This window comes from Fulmarus glacialis, unplaced genomic scaffold (assembly GCF_000690835.1).
Source record: "Fulmarus glacialis isolate BGI_N327 unplaced genomic scaffold, ASM69083v1 scaffold623, whole genome shotgun sequence".
Lineage (NCBI taxonomy): Eukaryota > Metazoa > Chordata > Aves > Procellariiformes > Procellariidae > Fulmarus > Fulmarus glacialis.
In genome coordinates, this window is record NW_009200789.1 from 4971 (window position 1) to 28809 (window position 23839).

Consider the following 23839-nt stretch of genomic DNA (forward strand, 5'->3'; position numbering starts at 1 on the left):
ACTTCTTTTGAATGAAGGAGAATTGATGTTGTTTGTCCTTGTCAGTCATGAATGTTCCAAAGCATTAGAGTTGCCGGATTAAAGCATAATATGAGGCTTCACTGCTATGATAGTTAAGTCAATTTAATGAGTTTCTTGCTAGTTTAGCTCCCTGAGCTGGCTTGTTGTAAGACCCAGTAGTTTACAGTCCTGGTGCAAATAAAGGGCACAAACGGGTAGGATGGGAAGAAAGGCAGGAACATGGCAATGTTGACTTAGATTGTTTTAAACTGAATCTGTGTGAATTTGTATTGTCTGAATCAAACGAACAGCTTGCTGCTGCTGAATGGAGATGGGCTTGTGCCCCTCTTCCTTGCTCTTAGCTGCACACTGTGATGGCTCATCTTGAGCTAGCTCTAGGCACGTGATCTCGTGATAAGCTAATCTAACTCACTGAAATGTCAGAAAACTAACCTGACAAGAAAAAGAAATCAGCTTTTTTTTCTAGTTGGGTTAGCAATTTTGGGGGACTGGAAGAGCCTGGGAGCAGGTGCAAAGGGAGTATGTGTCCGTGAGCAGGTGGTGAGAAGGACTGTGGGTGTGGAAAGGAGCAAGGCTAGGGTAGGGGAAGTGGGGAAGGAAGAGGTAGTGCAGGACCTTCTCTTGGTCATGGTGAGCTGGCTTGGCTCTGTTGAGAAACCTTACCCTGAGAAGCCAGCTTTCTGGTTACTGGGCCAGCATTGGGTGGTGCATTGGTAACTCAGATGCATAGTTTTATACAGCAGTGTTCAACATCTAAGCTTCTGTACTCCAAACCTCTGAATCTTCTTTTGTTTTGAAAAGAATGACTGTTTCAAATATGCTACTTTTTAGCTTTTGTACTAGTATTGGTATTCTTTCTGGAGATGTAATTAACTTAAGTGTTTTTATTTTTCACATGATCATAACTTGGGAGATGAGCTTGACCTTCTTCCTGCTATGGTTACTGGAACACTGTTGAGCTAGCAGGCTCCACAATAAGTTTAGCTACCTGAATGTTAATTTAGATTATCGTGGTATGAATTCAAAAGTGCAATAGTTGTTCCTTAGTGACTTCTCGCCTACAGGATCTTATTCTAGACTGAGATTGTTTCTAGTAACCTGAGGTAGAACTCTTTAAGAAGTTTAGGAATTACTAACTTCATAGACAAGCTGTTGTTACTCAAAAGCAGATACAAAAAGCTTCATTAGCATGGTCAAAGGACATTCCTTCTGGAGCAGTCTGGCTCTTTGGAGGCTATGAGAAGAGGAAGGATATTGTTGGAGTTCTACGAAGATGCTTGAACCCCTGACATTCAGTCTGGGGCCTATGTCCTATGCAGAGCTTTACATGCGAGTTAAATAGGAAGAAGCCTGGAAATACACAACATTGCTTCCTGTAGTTCTTTCCCCACAGTTGTGCCTAGTGTATACTTTAGGGTAGTTAATGATTTGTACCAATACCAACTCAATTTAACCCATCTTCTATATTTCTACTGGTTTGCTTGTGTTAAATTCTGTGAAGCGCTTTCATATTTTTCAGGACAAGTGGGAGAATCCTGCAATGATAAATATTTTTCTTGTGGGATCTTCTAGTATTGGGCAGGGAGCCAAAATTAGTATCAAAAAGAAACAGACCTTTTGGTGTATGTTTTTTCTTTTCTGTTTTTAGATGATGATGCTTTTGTTTTATGTAAAGAGTGTTGGATTCTTTATTTCTATTCTGAGAAACCTGACCAGCAGCTACCTCTTCTACTTGAGGATTCTTTCTCACTATATTGAATACTTTTGCTGAATAAATGCTGAGTTGGCACAATACCTGTTTAAAAACAAACCCCAAACTGAACTGAATCAGCTTGTTAAAATGAATAAAAACTATCTGCACTTCTCTAGGCTTTTGTTTGAGAGTATGCTTTGTGTCACTTCCTATCATTTAAATTTTATTTTAAAAATACTTCTGTAAACTTAAGTCCGTTCCTTGTGGGTTTCTGTGGAATCTAATGTAACATGCTTACTCTTGGGCTTCTGGCAAGCAGGAAGTGGAGGAAAGAAGTCATAAACATCTGTCCCAATCCAGTTTTCTGTAATAAGTTGTGCCTTTATGTCACTTACTGTTGTAAAGATACCACTTGAAATAGGTTTTTAGACCAATACAATGAGCAAAAAGGCAGTTCACATGCTCCAAGCAGCAGGGTAAAAGCAGTCATTTTAGCAGCAGAAGGGAAAACTGAAAATTCGGTGACCCTCCATGCAACTAAAGAGAATCATATTAGTATCATTTAGGTGTTGTTTGGAGAAAGCTCTAGATGTTGGCCAAGAGAGGTACTGTAGTTGTTACGTGGAAGAAGTCGTGTGAGGGTAGAATAATACGTTCTCCTTTTCCCTTCTGGTTGCTCAGAGTCTCTAGCCTGTGCATGGGGAGCCAGGAGAGGAACTCATTCTGCCTGTTAGCAGCGCTGCAGGTTGGAAGGGCTCCATTTTCACAGTATACCTTCTGAACAGAGTATATGTGAAAATGCAGATTCCTGAGTAACCTAGAAGTCGCTCCCTGGAAGGGATTCCCGTTTCTTTTCCTCTTCTGCTTTGACATTAAACCTGGACAGCAGATTTCTCAAATCTTTCATATGTTTTCAGGTATTGGCATGAGTTTTGTGGCTATATGGGAATAATCCATTCCTTGAGCATCAGTGACTGGGATGTTTAGAAAAGTATAAGCTGAAAAGGTGACTGGAATGGGACAGAATGGACAAAAACAGGAATGAGAAAGAGAGAGACATTGAGAATGGAATGAAAAAGAATAGAGGGAATTTAAGAATGTGTTCAGATGTACTGTGTTTGGGAAGAGTAAAATGTGAGTCTGAAAGAAAAATCAAGGTAATGGGAAAGGGCAGAAAAAAAAAAAACTTAAAATGGTTTATGTTGTAGGAAGAAAAGAAGTGAAGTCAGGAAGCAACATGGTTATAACCAAAACAACATTATGAGACTATATGATTGTATTCATTGCCTATTAATAGCATGCTGATTTACAAATTTACAGTAACGTATAGAGTACAGTAGAAAATAGTTTCCTGTTATAGCCCTTGCATTGAAGGGATGTAGTGGCCTAAGCTGTCTTTGTCCTTACGAGACTTATGTAGGGAAGACGGGGATATAGGGATTTTTGTACCTGTGGCAGAGCCACATTCTTGAGTGATTGGTGCTTAGGTATTCCCCTCTCCCCTGGCCTGCCTTTTATGTGATAGTTTTTATGTAGGCATAGAGTTCTACACAGCTAGGGTGATGTAGTTTAAAATGAAACAGCATTTGTAAGTTAGGCATGATTATATCAGCCTTGTAGGCAAGATATTTCCTTTGAGGTTTTTTAAGTTCTCTGCAGAAGACAATGTCTTTCAAACTAAAGTCTGCTTTCCTGTATTTTATTTTAAATCAGATTATTGGAAGAATTTGTAAATCATATCCAAGAATTACAGGTAATGGATGAAAGGATTCAGAGAAAGGTGGAGAAACTAGAACAGCAATGCCAGAAGGAAGCAAAGGAATTTGCCAAGAAAGTACAGGAGCTGCAGAAAAGCAACCAGGTAAAATCTAAAGAGTATAGTCAGTGCTAAGCTGTGCAAGTTTTAAAAGCATCGCACGCTCTATTAACATTTCTTGGTACAGCGTGCTACTATTTGAGATAAGAATAGAGGGTTTGATGGGAAACAATTTCCCCTGTCAAAGGGGGCTTATCTGCATGTTCCATTAATTGAGTGTTAGCTATTCTGAAAGTAACGAGTCTTCACAATAGTTTAAAGGAAGACACTAAACTTGAAGCAGTTGTGTATACTTAATTAGCGGTTCTGAGTAGTTCTGTAGTTCTGAGATACAGCACCTGGAAAGCTGATGCTTGCATTCACTATGGCTTCTTACTGAAGTAAATCTAGTGTTTCCTAAAGTACAGTAAATGGAAATCATGAGTTTTGTGTCCGTGTCTATGTTCTCCCAGGTTGCCTTCCAACATTTCCAAGAACTAGATGAGCACATCAGCTATGTAGCAACTAAGGTCTGTCACCTTGGCGACCAACTGGAGGGGGTAAACACGCCACGGCAGCGGGCTGTGGAGGCTCAGAAGCTGATGAAATACTTTAATGAGTTTCTGGATGGAGAGCTGAAGTCTGATGTTTTTACAAACTCTGAAAAGGTAAGAGCTGTCAGCGGGATGAAAGCAGTTCAAAGCAATAAGCAGTACTGCCCTAATTACAAGCTGCTACCATGACTTACCATGGTCAGACTTCAAACCAGTGAGTGACTGACTTGTTAAAGTTTCATTGTTCTGAAATGTAAATTAACAACACTAGGCTGCAGATTGCTGATAAAGCATTTGTATTCAGTGATGCTTAATGTGGCAATGTTGGCATTTTTCATTTTATGAAATTATCAGAGATTTGAGAAATGCTGGGAGGGCAACTTTAGAGTGCATACAATATCTGCCTTTTTCCTTTGAACCCCTTGCCTCAGATCCACCCTGTAATGCAGAACGTTTCTGAATACAACTTCTTTGTGAAACTTTACTCTGTTGGGTCAGTCCACTGGCCTTGGATACCTTTTTGTCACAGCATGCCTTTGGGCTTTGTATAGTCCTGTGGTTATGTCTCCACCCTCTGAATTTAGAGGAACCGGGCAGGAAAACTTCAAAGACATGTTAAAGCATTTTGTTTTTCTTATGCTTGAAGAGTATGTTCATGAAGCAAATATAATCTGAATGGTGTGGCTAATAGAAATAAACTGAAGGAAAAGTGTCAGCAAAAGGGCACATATTAGATTTCCCTATGCAGCTTGAAAGATAAGTAAAGTTGTTGGTTTGGGGTTTTTTTGAGGTGTGTCCTGAAGAATCTTCCCGCTCTCCTTAAATTCTGTGCAGTGGTATGATTGTAGTCAGGAAAAAAATTACAGTATATGGGAACAGCAAAAACTTGGTTTGCACATTCAGGAAAAAATATGTGCTTGAAATGCAGCTCATAAAGGGCCCGAGAATAGGTTAATAGTCATCCCCTCTCTGCTGAGCTGAAGGTATCTCTCAGGGAAATGAAAAACTAATCATTTCATATAGTTGTATTCCCAAGAAGTCAGTTGCAAAGTTGCAGACTTTCAATTCATGGTCTGTGGATATATGGTAATTACCAGTTGATAGTTTGCCCTTATCAAAGAGGGAGCACATAAAAACTTCTCTGAATTCCTAGGAAAACAGAAAGGTTTCAACATAACAGAAGTTCTTCTATGGACAGCCTTTTCCAGATGTGCATAAGTTTTTCTTTCTTTTTTTTCCTAAGTAGAAATAAAACATGCATTTTAAAAATATTTAATGGCAACATAGTAAATAACAAAGCATGAGTTAAAGAGAATTATGTGTTGTCTGCTGAAAAGTCTCATATAGAATTCAACTTTTGCTTTACTTATAACTTAAAGTTTTGTAATGCTTTCTGTTGGAGGATCTGAAAAAACTGGTAGATAAGTAGGGTAAACCTGGAAATTGGTATACAAGTTAATCTTTATACATCCTGAATAATAATAAGATATTCAGCAAATCTGGAGGAAGACAAATGTAGTAAAGGCCAGAAGTCTTCTGCAGAGGAAGTGTGTGGGAACACAAACAAGATTTTCTCGATACAAGTTCTCTTACTGAGACTAATTTCAGTCAAGGTGAGTTAGTATGGTTCTGTAACTTTTTGCCTCCTAGTAAGTAGAAGTAGTGTTTATAAAAGAACCTGCCTAGACATGTGCTATCACATCTTAATGCATCTTTGAACTAAAAATAGTTTTAAAGTATGAGATAGTAACAAATATTCTTAAATGTAAAATCTTAATGCTTTGTCAGTGTCTTCTGATCTTTGAACTGATGTGGGTTTTAGATAGTGTTTTGGAGGATGTTATGATTTTTTGTACTATGCCATCCCTCACAAGTGTGGGTTTTTCTTTGAGACATTGAGGGCAGGGAATACTGTGAAAGGGGAGGCAAGAAAAGAATTATAATGCAGTTATTTCCTAGGGAATTCATATTTTTCTCAGTAGCATCAGTTCTTAAAATCTGTTGGATTCCTTTTTTTTCCCCCTACACTCAAGCTGTTGCTTCCCACATTACTGTCTCCTAGCCGTACTATGCAATTTTTAACTTATCGTCTCTCTGAAGGTTTTTCCTTGCTGTCTTGTCCCATGTTGTATTGTGTGTCTTCATCCTCCAAATCCTCACAATTTCCCTTGCACTGCCAGCTAACCAGTCCCTCTCCTGTTTGAAGAGTCTTGAAGTGAGCAAATCACTCCAGTTAAAACAATTAAACTATCAAAATGATCTAGCAGCTCACTTGTTTATCATGCAATGGCATTTTCCCGTGTTTAATGTGTTTACTGTTATTCTTACATCCTTTTCTCCATTTACGTTCTGTACTCAACATTATTCCATTATGCCTTTTAACTTGTTCATAAAAATATTTTGTGTTAAAATTTTTTCTTGCCATTATTTGTCCACGATTTTTCGGATTTTTTTTTTTCTAGATATGTTATAGCCTTTAAAATTGTATTTTACAGAATCTATATTTATTTTGATTTAATAGTTTACGGAAGCCTGATTCAATTAAAAATTAGATATGTCCAGATTTAAGCAGAAACCATGGAGAATTGATTTGTCATGGCTTCTGTTGTTCAACAGAAAAGGCCCTGAATTCAATAAAATCTTAGTTAGTCAACAGCTATTGTGTGAAGAGGAGACAAAGAAAATTTTGCGTTTGTGGGGAGGCTTGTTCTTTTCCCTTTTTTTTTTTTTTTTTTTTTTTTTTTTGTAACATTGGTGACTAACTGCTGCTATATAGACTATTCTAATGACATCAGTATTGATCACAATTGTTAGTTTGGTATTAAGGTTGCTGTAAGCTAATAGAAATAACTGCTGTTTCATTGGATTTATTTGAGGAGCGTAGCTGCTTTTGACTGAAGAGGCTATTGTAAGCTGACAGTTAAAACATAAGCTGCTCTTAATAAGCAGAATGGATATGAGAGCCCCTATTTTTTTCTGAACAACCAACCTAGTGTAATGCCTGTGCTCTGTATTCTTACCTGCGTGTCTTGTTCTATTCTTGAAAAGTTTTAATCCTAACCTGCTCTAAGTGGTGGGAAAGTAGGATTTCATTACTTCCTTTCCTCTCACTCCAGTTCCCTGGAACATGACTAACAGGAAGAACAGGATAAACTGCATGTTCTCCATGTTCTCCATTGTGTCAGCTTAAAAAGGTTTTGCTTGAATGTAGTAGCTGGAGCTCTTGTTGCCCCCTTCAAGGTGCCTTCCAGTCACCAAGACGGAATAATAAAGCCTGTAAAACCATCCCAGAGCTGTGTCCGGTTTGGGCCAGTCAACACTCTGTGCTTAAATCCACTGAACCTCAGTTGCGTTCCCCACATTTTCAAATTTGTGTTTTCTATAGTTTTAGTGAAACAGTCACTAAGCGCTAACTAGGTGCACTTCCCATGCTGATTGATCATGGAAGAATAAATGATAAAAGGTTTTGCTGTCCAGGACAGAGCAGAAATTTGCTGCGTTAACTTTATTTATTAGCTTTTATATTCATGCGACTATTCATATGCATGATTAACTAACTTTCATCCTGATCTTTGCTTTGGACCTCAGAGTTTATAACTTCTAATACAGCTTCCATTTCTCCTTCCTGGGGAAAATGTGAGGTACTCCAACTATGCTCTGCTTTGATCCCCTTTTTCCCCTTCCTCCCTTCTCCATGCCGAGCATTGTCATGGCTTTTTTGGATACAGCTATACAGCTAATTTCATCAATTGCAAAGAATTCCCCAGTGCTCTTCCTGACATGTCTGAAAGGGTTGCTAGCCATTTCACTTCTGAGTTCAACAGCGATCTCTTCTGGTTGGGTGTGATTCAGTAAGACTTTTATCCTAATCCCTTGTAAAGTGTAATGTTGCAGTTCAGCTGGGTCTATGTTACAGCTATATATTTGATTCCCAAATGGAAGGGTGCAAATTTTCATGAGATTGCTCTAGCCACATTCTGATCTAATCAGCCCTTAGGAATCTTTGGTCTGCAAGCTGTATAGCTATGTTGGCATAGTGCAGTGATGAGCTATTTGTCCAGGTAGCTTAAACACCTACGCAGACATGCCCAATGTGAACATATAATAAAAGACTTCTTATCATGTTTTGATCTACGTTGAAGAAAAAAAAAAACCTTAAGTGTCATAAAAGTACATACAGGAACTTTAAGGGGGTGATCTCTTCCACGGGTATATTGACTCAACCACCTTTAGAAATAGGAACTACGTGTATGAAAATTGGACAGTGGAGGGGGAGGAAAGGAATAGCCCACAATCAGACCTTCTTTAATAATTCTGTCGTGTTTTACTCTTAACAGATTAAAGAGGCAGCTGATATTATTCAGAAACTGCATTTGATTGCACAGGAACTGCCTTTTGACAGGTAAAATTCTATCTGAACATCTTTTTAAAAAAATCCAAATCTTCACATAGCTATAACTTTCTGATGCTTCCCTTGTCTACTTTTTTGGTGCTTTACTTAGTGATTTATGTAGCTTTTGAGATGGATTGTGTGCTTATTTCTCTCTCCTCTATTCTCGAATTTGTGTTCACACACTCATGTTGTAGGATCATCTTCACATACACATCCTAAACTGCTTAACAGACTTTTAATGGGATAATTTTGCTGTGCTGACTTAATGCTAGATTTGAATTAGATGCTTGTAGGTTTTTATGGATATAAAAAGTGTAACTTTTCTGTCGTCTTTGTGTTACATGTTTTCATTTTTAACTAGAGTGCCTGTTCCTCATGATCTAGGATGTCTGTGATTTCTCTTATGATGTGGATTTGAATTTAATCATAGTATTTCTGTTGTTAACAGGTTTTCTGAAGTAAAATCAAAGATAGCAAGTAAGTCATCTATCCAGTTCAATCCATATTCCTACATGTGGATTGTTAAAGATGATTAAAGAAGTATGCAGTACTGTCAGTATTACAGCTTTTGCCAGTGCTTGTATTACATAGCCTGATGGATTTTTGTTGTTATCCCCTTTCCTTTCCAGGTAAGTACCACGACTTAGAGTGCCAGCTAATTCAGGAGTTTACCAGTGCACAGCGGAGAGGCGAAATCTCCAGAATGAGAGAAGTAGCAGCAGTTTTGCTTCATTTTAAGGTAAAAACTGAGGGGTTTAATTTAAATACATCAATAAAACAACCCACGATACAATAAGCACCTCTTTTATGTGAACATATTTGCATGGGCTCAACCACCATATCAGATAACACGTATAACTTTAAAAATACTAAGATGTTCCATCTGAAATCAAATGCAGGGGAATAAAAGATACAGATGATGGGGGATTGGAGGCAGTGTCAGTAGAAACCATTCTAAGATAATCTTTTCTTATGTGTGTGAACTGACTTTCATGCTTGAGAAAGTGTGTTGAAACCTGTGGTGGATATGTAGAGTGGTGATGAGTGACGTTACCTTAGGTTTGTGACAAAAATGGGTTTGAAAGAGTCTACACTTTCAATGAATCTATTTTTTTTGCAATAACTTTTTCATAGTGGTTGTATTTCCTTGATTTCATTCTATACTGAAAGCATGGAGAACCTGCTCTAACATTGAGTTGTTTTGCTCCTTCCCAATAGGGCTATTCCCATTGCGTTGATGTGTACATAAAACAGTGTCAAGAGGTAATGCATTTTGTTTTACATGTATCTCTTTGGGTGTTGATTTATTTAGTCGTATAGGTTGTTGTAAATATATTATGAAATGTGCTTCTAAAATCCTAGGGTGCATTCTTGAGGAATGACGTCTTTGAAGATGCAGCCATTCTCTGCCAGCGAGTGAATAAGCAAGTTGGAGAAGTCTTTAGCAATCCAGAGACCGTGCTAGCCAAACTCATTCAAAATATCTTTGAAGTTAAACTTCAGGTATTTCAAATTTTAACATGCTGAAGTTCATTGAGGAAACTTTTCATCCAAAAATATTGTATCTAGTAATAATAATTAATGAGAATTTACAATATTTGTAGTCTTGTATAAGGATGTAGAATCACAGCTGATTGCTCTGTAACAATTCAGACAGATAATCAAGCCTATATCAAATAAAGCTACTTGTACTCTGAATACAGTGCAACTGAAAATACTCAAATTCAATACGTAAAATTATAAGGGAATCAGTGTATTCATTAGCTAATTCACAAGATGTCATACGCATATTTGATTTCTTCTGTATGCCCCCTACCAAGAGTATGTCAGGAAAAGAAGTTTCACATTTAATAAGTATCTTTAATTTGTTCATTCCTGGAATTGGGTTTCATGTGTGAGATTAGCACTGAATAAGCGAAAATAACTTGTGTTATTCACTTATGTGAACACTGTCTTGCAGCTAATGCAATATTTATATGAAAGTTTGGAATAGTTGAAAATACTAAGTTTTCCATCCTGCGTATACACTCACTTAAGTGTGTAAAGTCAACAACTTGATTATTCGTTGCAAAAAGCAATTTCCCTGTAGTTGTTATTCTCCTTATAGTGTAGAGATTGAGCTTGTCTTTCAACCCCAAATTTGTGTGTCAGTTTTGACTTATTATTTTATGGTAAATAATATTTTTATCCAAATATTCAATGACAAGAAGGCTCTAAGTTTGTATCTGCTTTCTGTATGTATTATAATAAACAAATATGTAAGCATCTCCTGTGCAGAAAAGCCCCTAGGGCCTCCAGTGCTTTTGATTCTTAAAAAGAGGGGATTTTGTGTTTGTTGGTCAAGCATGTTTTCAAAGCAATGTCTTTTGTCTTTGCTTCACACACTACTGCTTTGTGTTATTAAATAATTTTCTTCTAAAAGATGCATTTAACTCTATCTGTAGATAATGCAGGATCTGTAAATTAGAGATTTAAAACCAAAGAATATATGAATTACCTTAAGTAAGACACACACTTTTCAGTAAACTACATATAATCTAGCAAGTAGTGAGTAGGACCTGTGGCTGATGCTTATTCTTCTAACAGATGTATGCAAATTTTACAGAGTTATGTAAAGGACCAGCTAGAAGAACACAGGAAATCAGATGCAGAACAGTATCTTAAGAATCTCTATGATCTATATACAAGGTATTTATGATGATGAAATTACTGTTGTAGATACTCTCTTGTAAGAGATTGATTTATTATTATCAAGATGTAGGAAGCCAAAAATGTAAACTTCTCATAAAAATAGAAAAATCTTTGTGGCCATTAACCTTTACGACGATTGCTTTCCTAAAGAAAATTTAAAATTGCCATTATTATTTTTAATGGGAAGTATTTAGTATAGTGATCTTTGAGAGTAATTTGAAAACTGTGCAAAAGCCAGTCCTCCGCATCTCACTGGCGACTTATTTGATTGCAGTTGTACTGTATGTAATTAAACATGAATTATGCGAAATTCTTTACTTAAATGTAAAGCTGCTAGAAGTCTTAATCGCAATCAGGATTCCGTTGTGCTATGTACTTTACAAACATGTAATGCTGTAATTCATACAAATTCAACCTTTTCCTCCTCTCCCCTTCTTTGTTTCTTTTGCATAAAGAACTACTAATCTGTCAAGCAAATTGATGGAATTTAACTTGGGTACTGATAAGCAGACTTTCTTGTCTAAGCTTATCAAATCCATTTTCATTTCCTACTTGGAGAATTACATTGAGGTGGAAATTGGTTATTTGAAAAGTAGGAGTGCTATGATTCTGCAACGCTATTATGATTCCAAAAACCACCAGAAGAGGTCCATTGGCACTGGAGGGTAAGTTTCTTCTGTGAAGTTTTGTAGTTTTAAAATGGAAGGGAGGCGGTAAGGGGAGAAGCATAGTATTTGCCATGTCAGACATACAGTGATGAACTGCGAAAGAGCAGGCTTCTAAAATGACCTACAGCTTTTTATAACTTGCTATCACTTTATGTTAACTTCTGCTAAAAAGTGTATTGCTCTCGGTACACGTGAAAGGTGATGCATGGTATTTATACGCTCATGGGAAATGAAAAATACCAGTTAAACCTATGTTTCAACTTAGGATCCAGATCCACAAAAGGACTGAAGCAAAATTAAGGTACCTAAAGCATGTATATGTGTGTATCTAAAAGCATACATTTTTTTTCACCTGCCCAGGTCTTGTGGTCCCCTCCCAAGACCTAGGAAGGGGAAAAGACCATAGCAATGTCAGTGAGAAAGCTCTTAATGAGCCCAGAAGATGCAATGGACTTAGAGAAAGGTAAAACAAGACTTCATTATCCTCAGGGTAGAGAAACTCTAATAAAGGAGTAGTGAGAAGTGGGAAAGGAAGAATTAGAACTTGTGTGAAACAGAGGTGATAAGACTACTGCACCTTTCAAAGAGCTACTGGGTTCAGTGTGTCAGGAATGAACAGTGTTTTGGAGAGAACAGCAGCAGCAAAGTAATTAAATGAATTAGGAAACAAAGATGAAAATTTAATTTTCTTGGGGAAAATTAAATTGATTGTAGTGACTGACTTTATGGGTTGTTTTATGCATGGTAATGTGTTGGAGCATGCTTGACTAAATCAGGACTGCTGAGATAGTGGATGAGGATGAGAGGACTTGTGGGCATGGATGAGATAGTTCTCGTTAGTGTTTTGAAAGTACAATGGGACAGAATGTATGGAGGCTAAACTTCATCCACAGAGCATAAGTGCTATAGGATTCAATTGAAATTACTCTTATTCCACAATGGGGAATAGCTGCTCCCATGGTGTGAACGTGCCATGATAGAACACAGTTGACCATGGGATCAGAGGTGGTAGTTTTGCATTTACTGGCAATTTTTTTAAAGCTTGCGAAACTGTCTTAATGCTTGCATATCCTAAACTGTGTCTTGGGTTCTGTTTTTTAAGTTAACAACTAAAATATCCTACATCATTGTTGAATTTGAGCATCAAAATTTCCATCCAGTGAAATCTTCTTTTGGTATATCTTTGTTCTAGTATTCAAGACCTGAAAGAGAGAATAAGGCAACGTACAAACTTACCGTTGGGGCCAAGTATTGACACACACGGAGAAACTTTTCTGTCACAAGAAGTGGTGGTTAATCTTTTGCAAGAAACTAAACAAGCTTTTGAAAGATGTCACAGGGTAAATTTGCTTCCTGTGATCTCCATTAATGATACAATTTTGTGCGTGAAATTAAACCTTGAGGTTCAACTTTCAGTTGAAGTGTGATAGGAAGAAAGGAAGGACATTATTAAACAAATTAATTCTCTTTTGTATTTTTCACTGAATCAGGGTGATGGTGGAAGCTAAGGGTTTGATTTTAAATGTGGATCTAGTTGTGTTTTCTGGTTTTTAATACTGTCTATTTTTCGAAGAAGTGGGGAGGGTTAAACCTATTCTCTGCATTGCTTTTCTTACTAAATTAGACCCAAGACTTGAGAAGCCTAGAAGCCTTTAGTGTAAATTTTTTTCCTGCTTTAAAAATATCGAGAATAGTTCAACAGTGGCTTTCCTGTGTCAAATGCCATTTCTTCTAGCTTTACAGAATATCACCAATAAAATGCTGAGAGGAATAATCTTTAACATGGTTTACCTTGGTAACCCTCTACTGTTCTTTAAATGCTTTAGTCTAACAAAAAAAAGTGTTTTCCTTCTGATTAAATCACTGGTTTTACTGCCTGTCAATTACTGTTTGTCTGATACTTTAGTGTAAATGAAAGCCCTTGAAATTTAATTGCAAACTTAAATGCTAGGGATTTTTTATTAGCTAACTACACTGATTTCTAACAAATTTTAATGCCTCTAACATTCTAAATTAGCTTAGTGCAGAAGAAGTTAACATTTTAGATATTTAGAAGTTTTGACATTTTATAAACTTAGAGGAGCCAATGATATAACAAAATACAGATACAGCACCGTTACCTGTACACACTGAGATGACCACCTTCCTAGTAGTGAAAGTCAGTGACTGCAAGGCAAGCAGGTAGATTGTTATTTTTCTCAATATGGTAGTTGCTAGAAACGGTTGTTAAATTCATGATATAAACTAACTTTTTCCAATTGTGCACAACTACTTTTTTCCTTTTTTTTTCTTTTCCTCCCTTCCCCCCTCTCCCCCCCGCCTTTCCTGTTGGGATCAGAATTTTTCACACTTGGTCTGAAAACAATTGTAGGTATTGGGGGTGGAAACCAGGAAACCAATGCTAAATGGATCTTGGCATATAAGGAGATTTTTGGATTACAGGTGTATAATTTCTCCGATGTCATACATGCTGCTAGGGTTTTGTTTGTGGTCAGGGCAACTCACTATGCAAAAGAGAAGTTAAATATGTCCCTGACTAACTAATTGTAATATTTATATCACATGACAGATGCATGCAGGTATGCTGTGTCCCAACTGTGACTGCTTTAGAAAAAATAAGTTGGTAATTCTGAATGTAACCGTACATTGCAGCATTTTGGTGTTTGGGAATCCCTGTAACGGTGTTTTGTTGTTGGGGTTTTTGTTTTGGTTTTTTTTGGGAATACAGCAGAAATCTTTGGGAGCGTTGTTACGTAAATTAACTTGAGTTGCAAAGTAATCTTTCTTACTCCTAGCTTCATAATATCTTCACATAATTACTTAAAAACCAAAGCCTTACTTCTTATGTGCAAAAGCCCTGTTGCGTTTTTCTTTAGAAAAGGGATTTACTGACAGGTTGCTGTCCAAAATCCCGTGTTGCTTACAGCTCATGAAGGTACAGATGCTCTGTGTATATGTGGGCATTACTTCACTTAATAAAAATTTTCATGCTCCGTTGACTCCAGCTGAACTGTGATAAATGTAGCTGAAGTTCAGTCTGTATTATTCTTCTGCAGTACTGTGGTGGTGATAAAAGAACAGCTGCACTGGGCAAAACTGGAGGTCCATCTAACCCAGTGTCCTGTCTTTGACTATGGCCAGTGGCAGAAGCTTAGTAAAAAAGAAAAAAGGCAGGACATGGATAGAGTCATCTTTTTTTGTGTACATTTTCCCAGCATCCAGTGGTATGCAGTTTAGGTAATTCCTGAGATTACATCTGGACAATTGTGTTTTAAGGACTATTAATTAATATCTTCTTTTATTATTATTATTACTACTACTATTATTATTATTAGAAACTGTTCATACTTTTGTTTCTGCAGCATCCTGTGGTATGTTGGCTTTAGTTTGCTTGTTAATGCTGAAGGGTTTATTGATACTAAAGGCTGTTCCTGAATACTTCTCTGTATGAATACTTTTAATTTAGAATAAAATTCCAATTATTCTTGAATACTTGTTACATTTTAAGCTTATCTCCTACGCGATATCGGATAAACTTTCAAATGTATGTAGAACTGACCTTTAGGATAATTTTTTTTTTCTTTTTCTTTAAAGCTCTCTGATCCATCTGACTTACCGAAGAATGCTTTCAGAATTTTTTCTATGCTTGTAGAGTTCTTATGTACTGAACACATTGATTATGCATTAGAAACAGGCCTTGCTGGTGAGTATAATATTTTCTGAGTATTTCATCTCGTTGGCCTTTTTGTGCAGATGATTTTTGCAGGTCCTTGCTGTGTCTTATTGATTGGCCTTGTTCAGAATATATTGGTTAAATGAAATTCATTTTGTGTATTTGGGAGTCAGCATTTAATGTCTTTTAAAGTGTAACTTCCATTTGGGGAATTGATGCACAGATGGAAGCATGCTACTGTCTTCAGAAACATTTGTGTCACATAAATTGGGACATCAGCACTCCCTACCGCTTTTAATTGTTCTCTGTGGCATAGCAGGAGAATATTTTTATATTAAGGCTTAGTGTCTTAGGTTTTATAAGAATTCCATGCTTGTTAGTGTACCTATGCATTTTAAAGAGTGACAGTAAATAAGCAAACTCCTTGTTAAAGAAGTTTAAATCTTGACAGTGAGAACCTCTCTTTCTTACATGAAAGCATAAAACTCGTGTTCTGAAGAAATATTTAAATTGGCTGTTCCATTTTGCTTTTAGAAATTTTAAAAGCAAGATATTTCTATGCTTATGGTTATTACCTGATATAGCTATGAGAAGTATTCTGTATGTGGCACCATGGTAAATTTTTGAAACTCTAAGCCTGTGATTTAAGCATTCATGGAAAAATTCTGCATATTTAAAAAATCGTCATGCTAATTATATGAACTGCGTATCATTACAATCCTAATGAAACCTTCTTTGCTTTAGGCATTCCCTCTTCTGATTCAAAGAATGCAAATCTGTATTTCTTGGATGTTGTCCACCAGGCCAATACTATTTTCCATTTATTTGACAAGCAGTTCAATGATCATCTGATGCCATTGATCAGGTACCTTACTTTGATTAGCATTTCCTTTGTGAATGGTCATTTTTGGTGAAGAAAGCAATTTTTTTCATCATCTCTGTTAAAAGGATTTTATTGTTGGAGTGGTTCAGCTAGATGTTGTGGGAAGACAAAATGCTGTAATGGGAGGGGGAAGAAGGGAGGTTAAACAAATCGGTACCTTGGAGAACTAATGGGAGAGAGGGAGCTCCAAGAGTTTTGATAGGAAGGAGAGGCAAGTTGCTCCTTAGAGACCTCACTGCTGCATTACAGGCCAGCACTATAGGGGGTTTGTAGCTGCACCTGGGGTTGAGCTGGCAATATCAGGGCTGCTGAGATTCCTGGGGTACCTCACAGGCTCTGGAGAGGGAGCAGCTGGCCGTCCCTTGGGAGCCACATATGAGCTACATGAAAGCTGCATGTTGTTGGGAGCCACGGGTTGGATACACTCGAGGTAGAGCACACCGATGTGCTGTGAATTAGCGTGCATGAAAAGCTGGGTTTGCTCGCTCGCCTGTCAGGGGCTGGCAGCAGCTGAGAGGCACTGCTCAGTAGGCACAATACTGCCTAAAATGTATTACAGTACTGCCCATCTGCACTCAGCAAATCCTGCTCAGGGTCAGATGGCTGTTCAGGCTGTTGATTTGTTGTTCTGAAGTCAGCTAATTCCATCTAAACTAGTCCTTTTTGATGGGATGGGAAATGTTCACAAAATCCTGTTGTAAGTAGCAGACCCAGCAGACAAATTTTTTTTTATATTTTAACACTGTCACACGCCCTTTATACTGTTGCAGTTCTTCTCCGAAATTATCTGAATGCCTTCAGAAGAAAAAGGATATCATAGAACAAATGGAAGTGAAGCTGGATATGGGCATTGATAGGCAAGTAGAGATTTAAACTTTCTGTTAATCAAATTCTTGTAAAACTCCTTTGTGATGTATATTAGTTTTCCTTTTAAGGATGAGTTATTTCTGAACACAAAATTGTTTGGGTTTTTTTAAACTTTTTTTTTAAATCCACAAGTATGCATTATTGTGCATAGGAAATTTAGATTTTTGTTTGTTTAGAGGGTCATTTTTCCCATGGCAGATTTCTGATCCATAAATACTTTTGTAAGGACGTTAAAGGATTTTGGTTATGTTAAGAGAGTGCAATAATTCAGTTTTACCTTACTGTCTCAAACTACTTTTTTCTACTTTAAAGGAGGGAGGAATCATGATTGAAATAGGTTAAAGACTTGCAGGATTTCCATTAGGAGCAAAGTTTGACAAAAATAGGTTAGATGATTTGCTTGAATCTGTGTAGTGCTATGGATTAGACCTAGTCATAGAAGTCTATAGACCTGGAATACTTTTGATTCTGACATTGACTGGCTTTGAGGTTGTGAGTGACTCATTTAATCTTTTTTTTTTTCCATTTCTCCAAAAAAAAATGGGGAGATAGCTATAAAAATTGTAAATTAAAATCACAGCTGTTTTGCAGCAGAGGAAAATAACAAACTAACAAGCTTAATATTAGGAAATGGAACAGTTGTGTGATGCCATGCTTTGGTCTGGGAAGCATGTAGCGTTCCCATATTTCAAAGTGGCATTAGTCAACCTAGAACACGTCACTTAAGCTTTCTGTGCCTGTTTTCTCTCTACAGTGATGGAAATAAGCCATCCTGTGGGTAACAAGGGCTACTCTGGAAATTATTATTGAAGTTTTTGTAAGGATCACACCATGCTGGAGAGGGATGAGAACAGCACAGTATAGGAAAAACAGGCATTGCATTTGCGTCCTGCTGGGTACTTTCTGCAGAGAGATGAGGAAGAGATTTGATACATTATTTGCACCTGCATTTTCTGCAGGTGCAAAAAGAAAGATGGAGATAGAGGATGTGTACTGGCAATTGAGATTTTAGCTGCTCCTGCTGGAAGTGACCTCAGAGGTTTAAACACAAAGTTTGAAATACTTGAACCATTGAGTCCATAAGCTCAGATCTAGACAGATATGTGTCAGTCATCAGCATTGGAGTAGTTTGTAACTATAAAATAATTAATCTCTTAAAAGTGATAGTAAGACTTAGGAGAGCAAGTCCCTGTTGGAAAATGGTATGTTCAGAGGTTTGTGGATGGAGACTTCAAAAACATTCGTGCTTTGGCACATATAAAAGAGAGATTAGTTTTGAGATGAATGTTACATGTAAAATGTGTTTGTGTGCCTGCTTACATGCTGCTTTGTGGTGCCACTGATGCTGTTGCGAATTTATTGTCTTGCTTGAAGGAATGATTTACTTTTAAAAACAAAAGCAAATTTCTAAATGTTGATGGTTTCAACATTATTCAATCTGAAGAAGTCCAATAGCAGCTTCTTGAATGGCATTCATAGGAATTGTCTACCTCTGTAAAAGTGATTTATTAGCCAAACAAAATTAGTTCAACTGGTTTTCTTTCAGTTTGTATTCTGTGTAAACAGCCTTCTGGGGGTATTTATTGAAAATGGAAATTGAGGAGAATGCAAGATATAATTTCTTTAAATTTCTATTGGTATGTGGATTGTTGAATGAAGTACACCTGAAATGCAAGTCTGAGCTCTATGCGTAGAAAAGAAGTTTTTTCCCTCTTTGCATATGTATATTCTCCTCCCCTTCACCCCAACTTGAATCCTTCAAGGCCTGTAATGGCCTTGACTGTGTTTTCTTCGTGGAGGTTGGAGGAGTGAGGGGGGTGAAGAAAAGGGGAGGGGGGGAAGAGAGAGGGAGGGAGGTTCCTGGCAAAGGTAGGCACTGAGAGAGGTATGCAGCCTCTCTCGGCTGCTTTGCTGTTTGACCTTTGGTTTGGACTTAAAGTAAACCAAGGGCCTTGACCTTAGATAATGTTCTGAAAAGATAAATCCTGTGAGGGAGAAATAAATGGCACTGTAAAACTCTAGATTTCTGAGAACAAGAGAAATACCAAGGTCTGGCAAAGGAAGAAGTTTTTCCTTCCCCCCTCCTTCATTTTCCAAGTGTTTTCTGATGCTGGCTTCTGAGTAATACACAATGTGATCTAATTCTGCTGAACTCTTTGGAATGCTCCCTTTGGCTTTCTGATTCCCTCTGCATTGAAGAATGCTATCCAGTTTCTCCGAAGAGCTGGATTTGAATGGGTTACCTTACAATTAATGTGTCCCCTTTAAAACCAGCTGGCCAGCATGCTGTGTGCTGTGCTCCAAGACACTGAACTTGGAGGAAAGAGTTTTTGGGGTTGTTGGGGTTTTTTTGCCTGATTCTCCTTTTTCTAACTGCTTACATAAAATCAAGCGTATCTTCTCTATAGAATTGCATTGCAACTTCAGAAGAGTGCATATGTGTGTGTGCATGTCTGTTAAATGAAGTATTTCCTTTGACATATCCTAGCACTGCTTGCTTCTTATAATAAATGTTTGCTTTTAGTGTATTTTCTGTAGATTACTCAAATGTTAAGTAGTGGGGTTTTTTCCTCATTGCTTTATGCTGCTTGCTTTTGTATAGAATCATATTAGTACATGTAAATATAAAAATCAAGGAAATTAAAATGTTCCCTTCAAAACCCAATCTGTATTTGTAACTTTAAAGGACACTGAATTGTATGATTGGACAGATGAAGCACATCTTGGCTGCAGAGCAAAAGAAGACAGATTTTAAACCAGAAGATGAAAACAATGTTTTGATTCAATATACTAATGTAAGTGAACTAAGTCCCAGCTCATCGGTATAGCTTCAAATGCTCATGAGTGTTACCAGGTACAGGATGTTCCTTACCGAACATGCATTAGACAACATGTGCATTTGATTAATTTACTTATTTATTCCATTTTGCACTAAGCACCTCCAAACTCTGTTGTGGACTATTTTCTCAAGCTGAAAAGGAACATTAGCAGTTTCGTATCTAGTGTCAGACACAAATCAGTATGTGCTGGACAAACTGTCACATTCTTTCCCTTCCCAAGAGGCCCAGGTTGGGAACAAGGTTTTTAGCTGATAATTAGCTTTAAGCTATCAGTTTCAGAAAATCAATTATCAGGTACTCTCTGGTTGCTGGGTGCTTTTTCCCCTTAGAATGGCAGGAGCCTGACAAAGCATCACGGGTATGGCATGAACATTCCTTGCTGCAGAACGTTGTGACTACCACCGAATCTGTCTGAATCCCAGCCTAGGAGCTGCTGAGAAGCTGTAGTGCTGGGTTACGTTGGGCTCTTGTTAGGGAACGATGCAGAGAGAAGTAGAGAACAAACTGCAGTCAATGGGAAGAAATGTGAACGTTGCCTGAATACCTGCAGCCAGGTGGGAATGGGAGAAGTGGAGCGGTAGGACATAGAGTCTGGTACTATGTGGGAAGGGTGAAGATGCCTGCATGGCTGTTAGTTTGGTTTTTAATCACTTCCCCCTCCCCCCCACCCTTTGATCATTGTTTGAATTAAAAGCCCAAATTAAACTGTTCTATTCTGAACTGATACGAACTATAACTGAATTGAATATTGTCTTGCATCCATCTTTCTACTCGCATTTTTGCATCTTTATGTGGCAAATACAAAACTCTTGGAAAGTTATTAGTTGGAAGATTACTAATTTCAATGATGTGTTGTGGGAAATTTAAAGACTTAGTGACTGATGTTCAGCTTATGATGTGGAAGCCACTTTGAGAAGAACAGATTTCTAGAAAGTGAGTTACCTAATTTTTTTTTTTTTTTTTTTTTTAGGCTTGTGTTAAAGTCGGTGGCTATGTTAGAAAACAGGTGGAAAAGATTAGAAATTCTATGGATGGTAAGAATGTGGACACGGTTTTGATGGAGCTTGGAGTTCGTTTTCATCGACTTATCTATGAACACCTACAGCAATATTCTTACAGTTGCATGGGAGGCATGTTAGCTATTTGTGACGTGGCTGAATACAGGAAGTGTGCCAAAGACTTCAAGGTAAGCATGTACAGATTGGTGATGTACAGCCATGCCGAAATTAGTAGCAGGACTATTTTTAATCAGAAGTTTTTTCTTCATAAAGAGTTTGTTTCTGTTTGAACATCACCATGTTGTATACTGATGTTACATATTCTCAGCAGTTACTTATCATGTCCTAAAGAGCAGTTTCTTGATACCATTTTATTGCTTGCAGGCTATGTGTGTATATTGAAGAAGAATTGAGTTTGCATTATTATGTGTTCTATGTGTATATATATATATTGCATGTGTGCATATCTCACTATAGATATATATGTGTGTGTGTGTCTATATATATTTATGCACACATGAGGAGAGAATGATGGATGTAAATCCTCTGTAGGGAGGAAGTTTTTTGAAAATCTAGGTGGACGTTGTATCACAAGAGTTCAAGCAACTCTAACTCTTAATATCTGTCTTTCTCTATTTTTCTCTTAACCGCAGATTGCGCTGGTGTTACAACTCTTTGATACCTTGCATGCACTTTGCAATCTTCTGGTTGTAGCCCCGGATAATTTAAAGCAAGTTTGCTCAGGAGAACAACTTGCTAATCTGGACAAGAACATCCTTCACTCCTTTGTTCAGCTGCGTGTTGATTATAGGTCTGCTCGTCTTGCTCGTCACTTCAGCTGAGAGCGTGGAAAGAAATGTTGTACCTTTGGGCAGGCCTCAGTTGTTAGAACGCACAGGAAATGATTTCTTACCAAACCATGGTTGTAACTTTTGTGGGATAATGACTGTTCAGAATAAAGCAGCAGCCATATTTAAACATGACTATGTAGAAGGCGAGCAGGTAAAAATCTGAATGAGATTTCATGTAAGCTAAAGTTCTCCCAGTGAAGAATTTTGCAAATCGACTTGCTACTGATTTTTTTTTTTATTGGAAACATGTCAGTGTAGGAAAGCAAGTGGTGCATTGAAAGTATTTTAGTCTTCAATATTGAATTATCAGATATCATTTGTTAGACTTGAACTACAGAGCATAGCGTAGGCAATGGATTACATAGAATAGACCAGTGTAAAAACATTCTTCATCAATTTTAATGACTTAGACTTCAGCACAGCTAATCATAATCAAATTATCTTTGATTGGTGTTTCTAAGTAATTTCTTTCATTTAAAATGTTATCCTGCTCAATGTAATTTCTTGCTCTAATTAATTAGCTTGGAATTTCTTTGAGATGTAGGAGTAAAAGCAACACTATCCCAGAAAGATGTAATTTATTAATTGTGTAGCATTCTCAACAGGGCTAAAGTGGTGAAAAGTTTTGGGGTTTTTTTTGGTTCTTTGGCTTTTTTTTTTTGTATCTAATAGTCAAGGGCCCACCGGAACGTATTGGCATGGTATGATCTGACATTATTGTTTCTGTTTGATACCGGCACACTGAATTTTATATACGCTCCTAAAGTAAACGCAGCTGCCTTGCCTAAGGCGTTCTTATTACAAGGTGAAGGTTCCCATTGTTGGGTTAATATAACAGAGCTTTCTCCTATCTCTTGTTTTGTATGTAAATAAATTCAAATTATAACAAAGTGAAAGGATAAAATGTAGCCCAGTTTTTCATATCTGGGAGGAATGGACAGCAGCTCTAGCAAAAATCTAGAGTTGAAAATTCCTGTGCTGAAGATACTTGATTCTCAGTGCCTGAGCAATATAAAATGCTGAAGTGTGCGAAAGCTTCTCTTCCACTGATCATGATTTTAATATTGGAGACAGGCTACTTTTGTGTCCGTTGTGCTCCAGCGTTTATTCAAGGTGTTTCTGAGATGGACCCATAGTGTGCATACAGTGAATTGAAGCAACAGTGATGTTGAAACATCTGGGGTAGCTTTTCCACAAGGAGTTGAAAATTGTTGTAAATAGACCTTTGTTCTGAGTGAGCTCTTGTGGAAAACAGGTTGGAACTGCTGTGGTTTGTGTCTTCAATCTGACTTATATCATCCCTGAACAAATCATCTGTAACACTTTATTTCTGTTGTGGGCTCAGCGTATGTTATGGAAACTTCTTTCTCTCCCATCTTCAGAACAGTGTTTCTAGAAATTTACTTTATGGGTTGGTCAAATAAAATTATTTTCCTCTTTTGTTAATGAATTCCCAGGTGTAGTCAATATTGACAGACTTGTGTGGAACTTCTCTTGGTTAGTTGAGGTTCTTCTGCTTCATTTTATATTTAGCAGAGTGTTATATCAGTAAACAAGAGAACGGATGCCAGACTGTCTCAAAGTATTCGGGGAGACTGGCTGCTTCGTCGAGCTGTGTAGCTCTATTCCTTGGCCATGGCAAAGCCACAAAGAGTTTTGGACACTGGAGGAGGCACATGCTTGTACTGCTGCCGTTTTTTTTTTTTTCAAAAGCTCTGATGTGAATTCAGATGATACCTCTCTGTTACCTCTGTAACTGAAAGCCAACAATTTTAAGGCTGTGGTTTTATTAACCAATACAAAATCTTTCTACAAAAAAGTGTCAATTTGTAAACACTTCAGAACAGTGAACATCATCTTAAGATTGCAGATCACAGAAGTGCTTCAGAATTTGTTGTATGATTGTTTGAAT

The 23839-nt window shown here is 37.4% G+C and overlaps 1 protein-coding gene across 1 annotated transcript in view; it reads left to right on the forward strand.

Moving 5' to 3' along the window:
* The window catches only part of EXOC5 (exocyst complex component 5), a 23168-nt gene extending 310 nt beyond the window's left edge, over window positions 1-22858 (forward strand). The window contains exons 2-18 of the mRNA XM_009573707.1: window positions 3428-3575; window positions 3983-4177; window positions 8401-8465; window positions 8905-8933; window positions 9086-9195; window positions 9675-9719; window positions 9819-9959; window positions 11062-11144; window positions 11603-11812; window positions 12081-12116; window positions 13008-13155; window positions 15410-15518; window positions 16233-16353; window positions 17142-17228; window positions 19925-20033; window positions 21049-21264; window positions 21730-22858. Coding sequence (XP_009572002.1) covers window positions 3471-3575; window positions 3983-4177; window positions 8401-8465; window positions 8905-8933; window positions 9086-9195; window positions 9675-9719; window positions 9819-9959; window positions 11062-11144; window positions 11603-11812; window positions 12081-12116; window positions 13008-13155; window positions 15410-15518; window positions 16233-16353; window positions 17142-17228; window positions 19925-20033; window positions 21049-21264; window positions 21730-21918 — 1998 coding nt within the window. The 5' untranslated portion in view covers window positions 3428-3470 and the 3' untranslated portion in view covers window positions 21919-22858. The remainder of the gene's footprint in view (window positions 1-3427; window positions 3576-3982; window positions 4178-8400; window positions 8466-8904; window positions 8934-9085; window positions 9196-9674; window positions 9720-9818; window positions 9960-11061; window positions 11145-11602; window positions 11813-12080; window positions 12117-13007; window positions 13156-15409; window positions 15519-16232; window positions 16354-17141; window positions 17229-19924; window positions 20034-21048; window positions 21265-21729) is intronic.
* The last annotated feature ends 981 nt before the right edge of the window (window positions 22859-23839 follow it).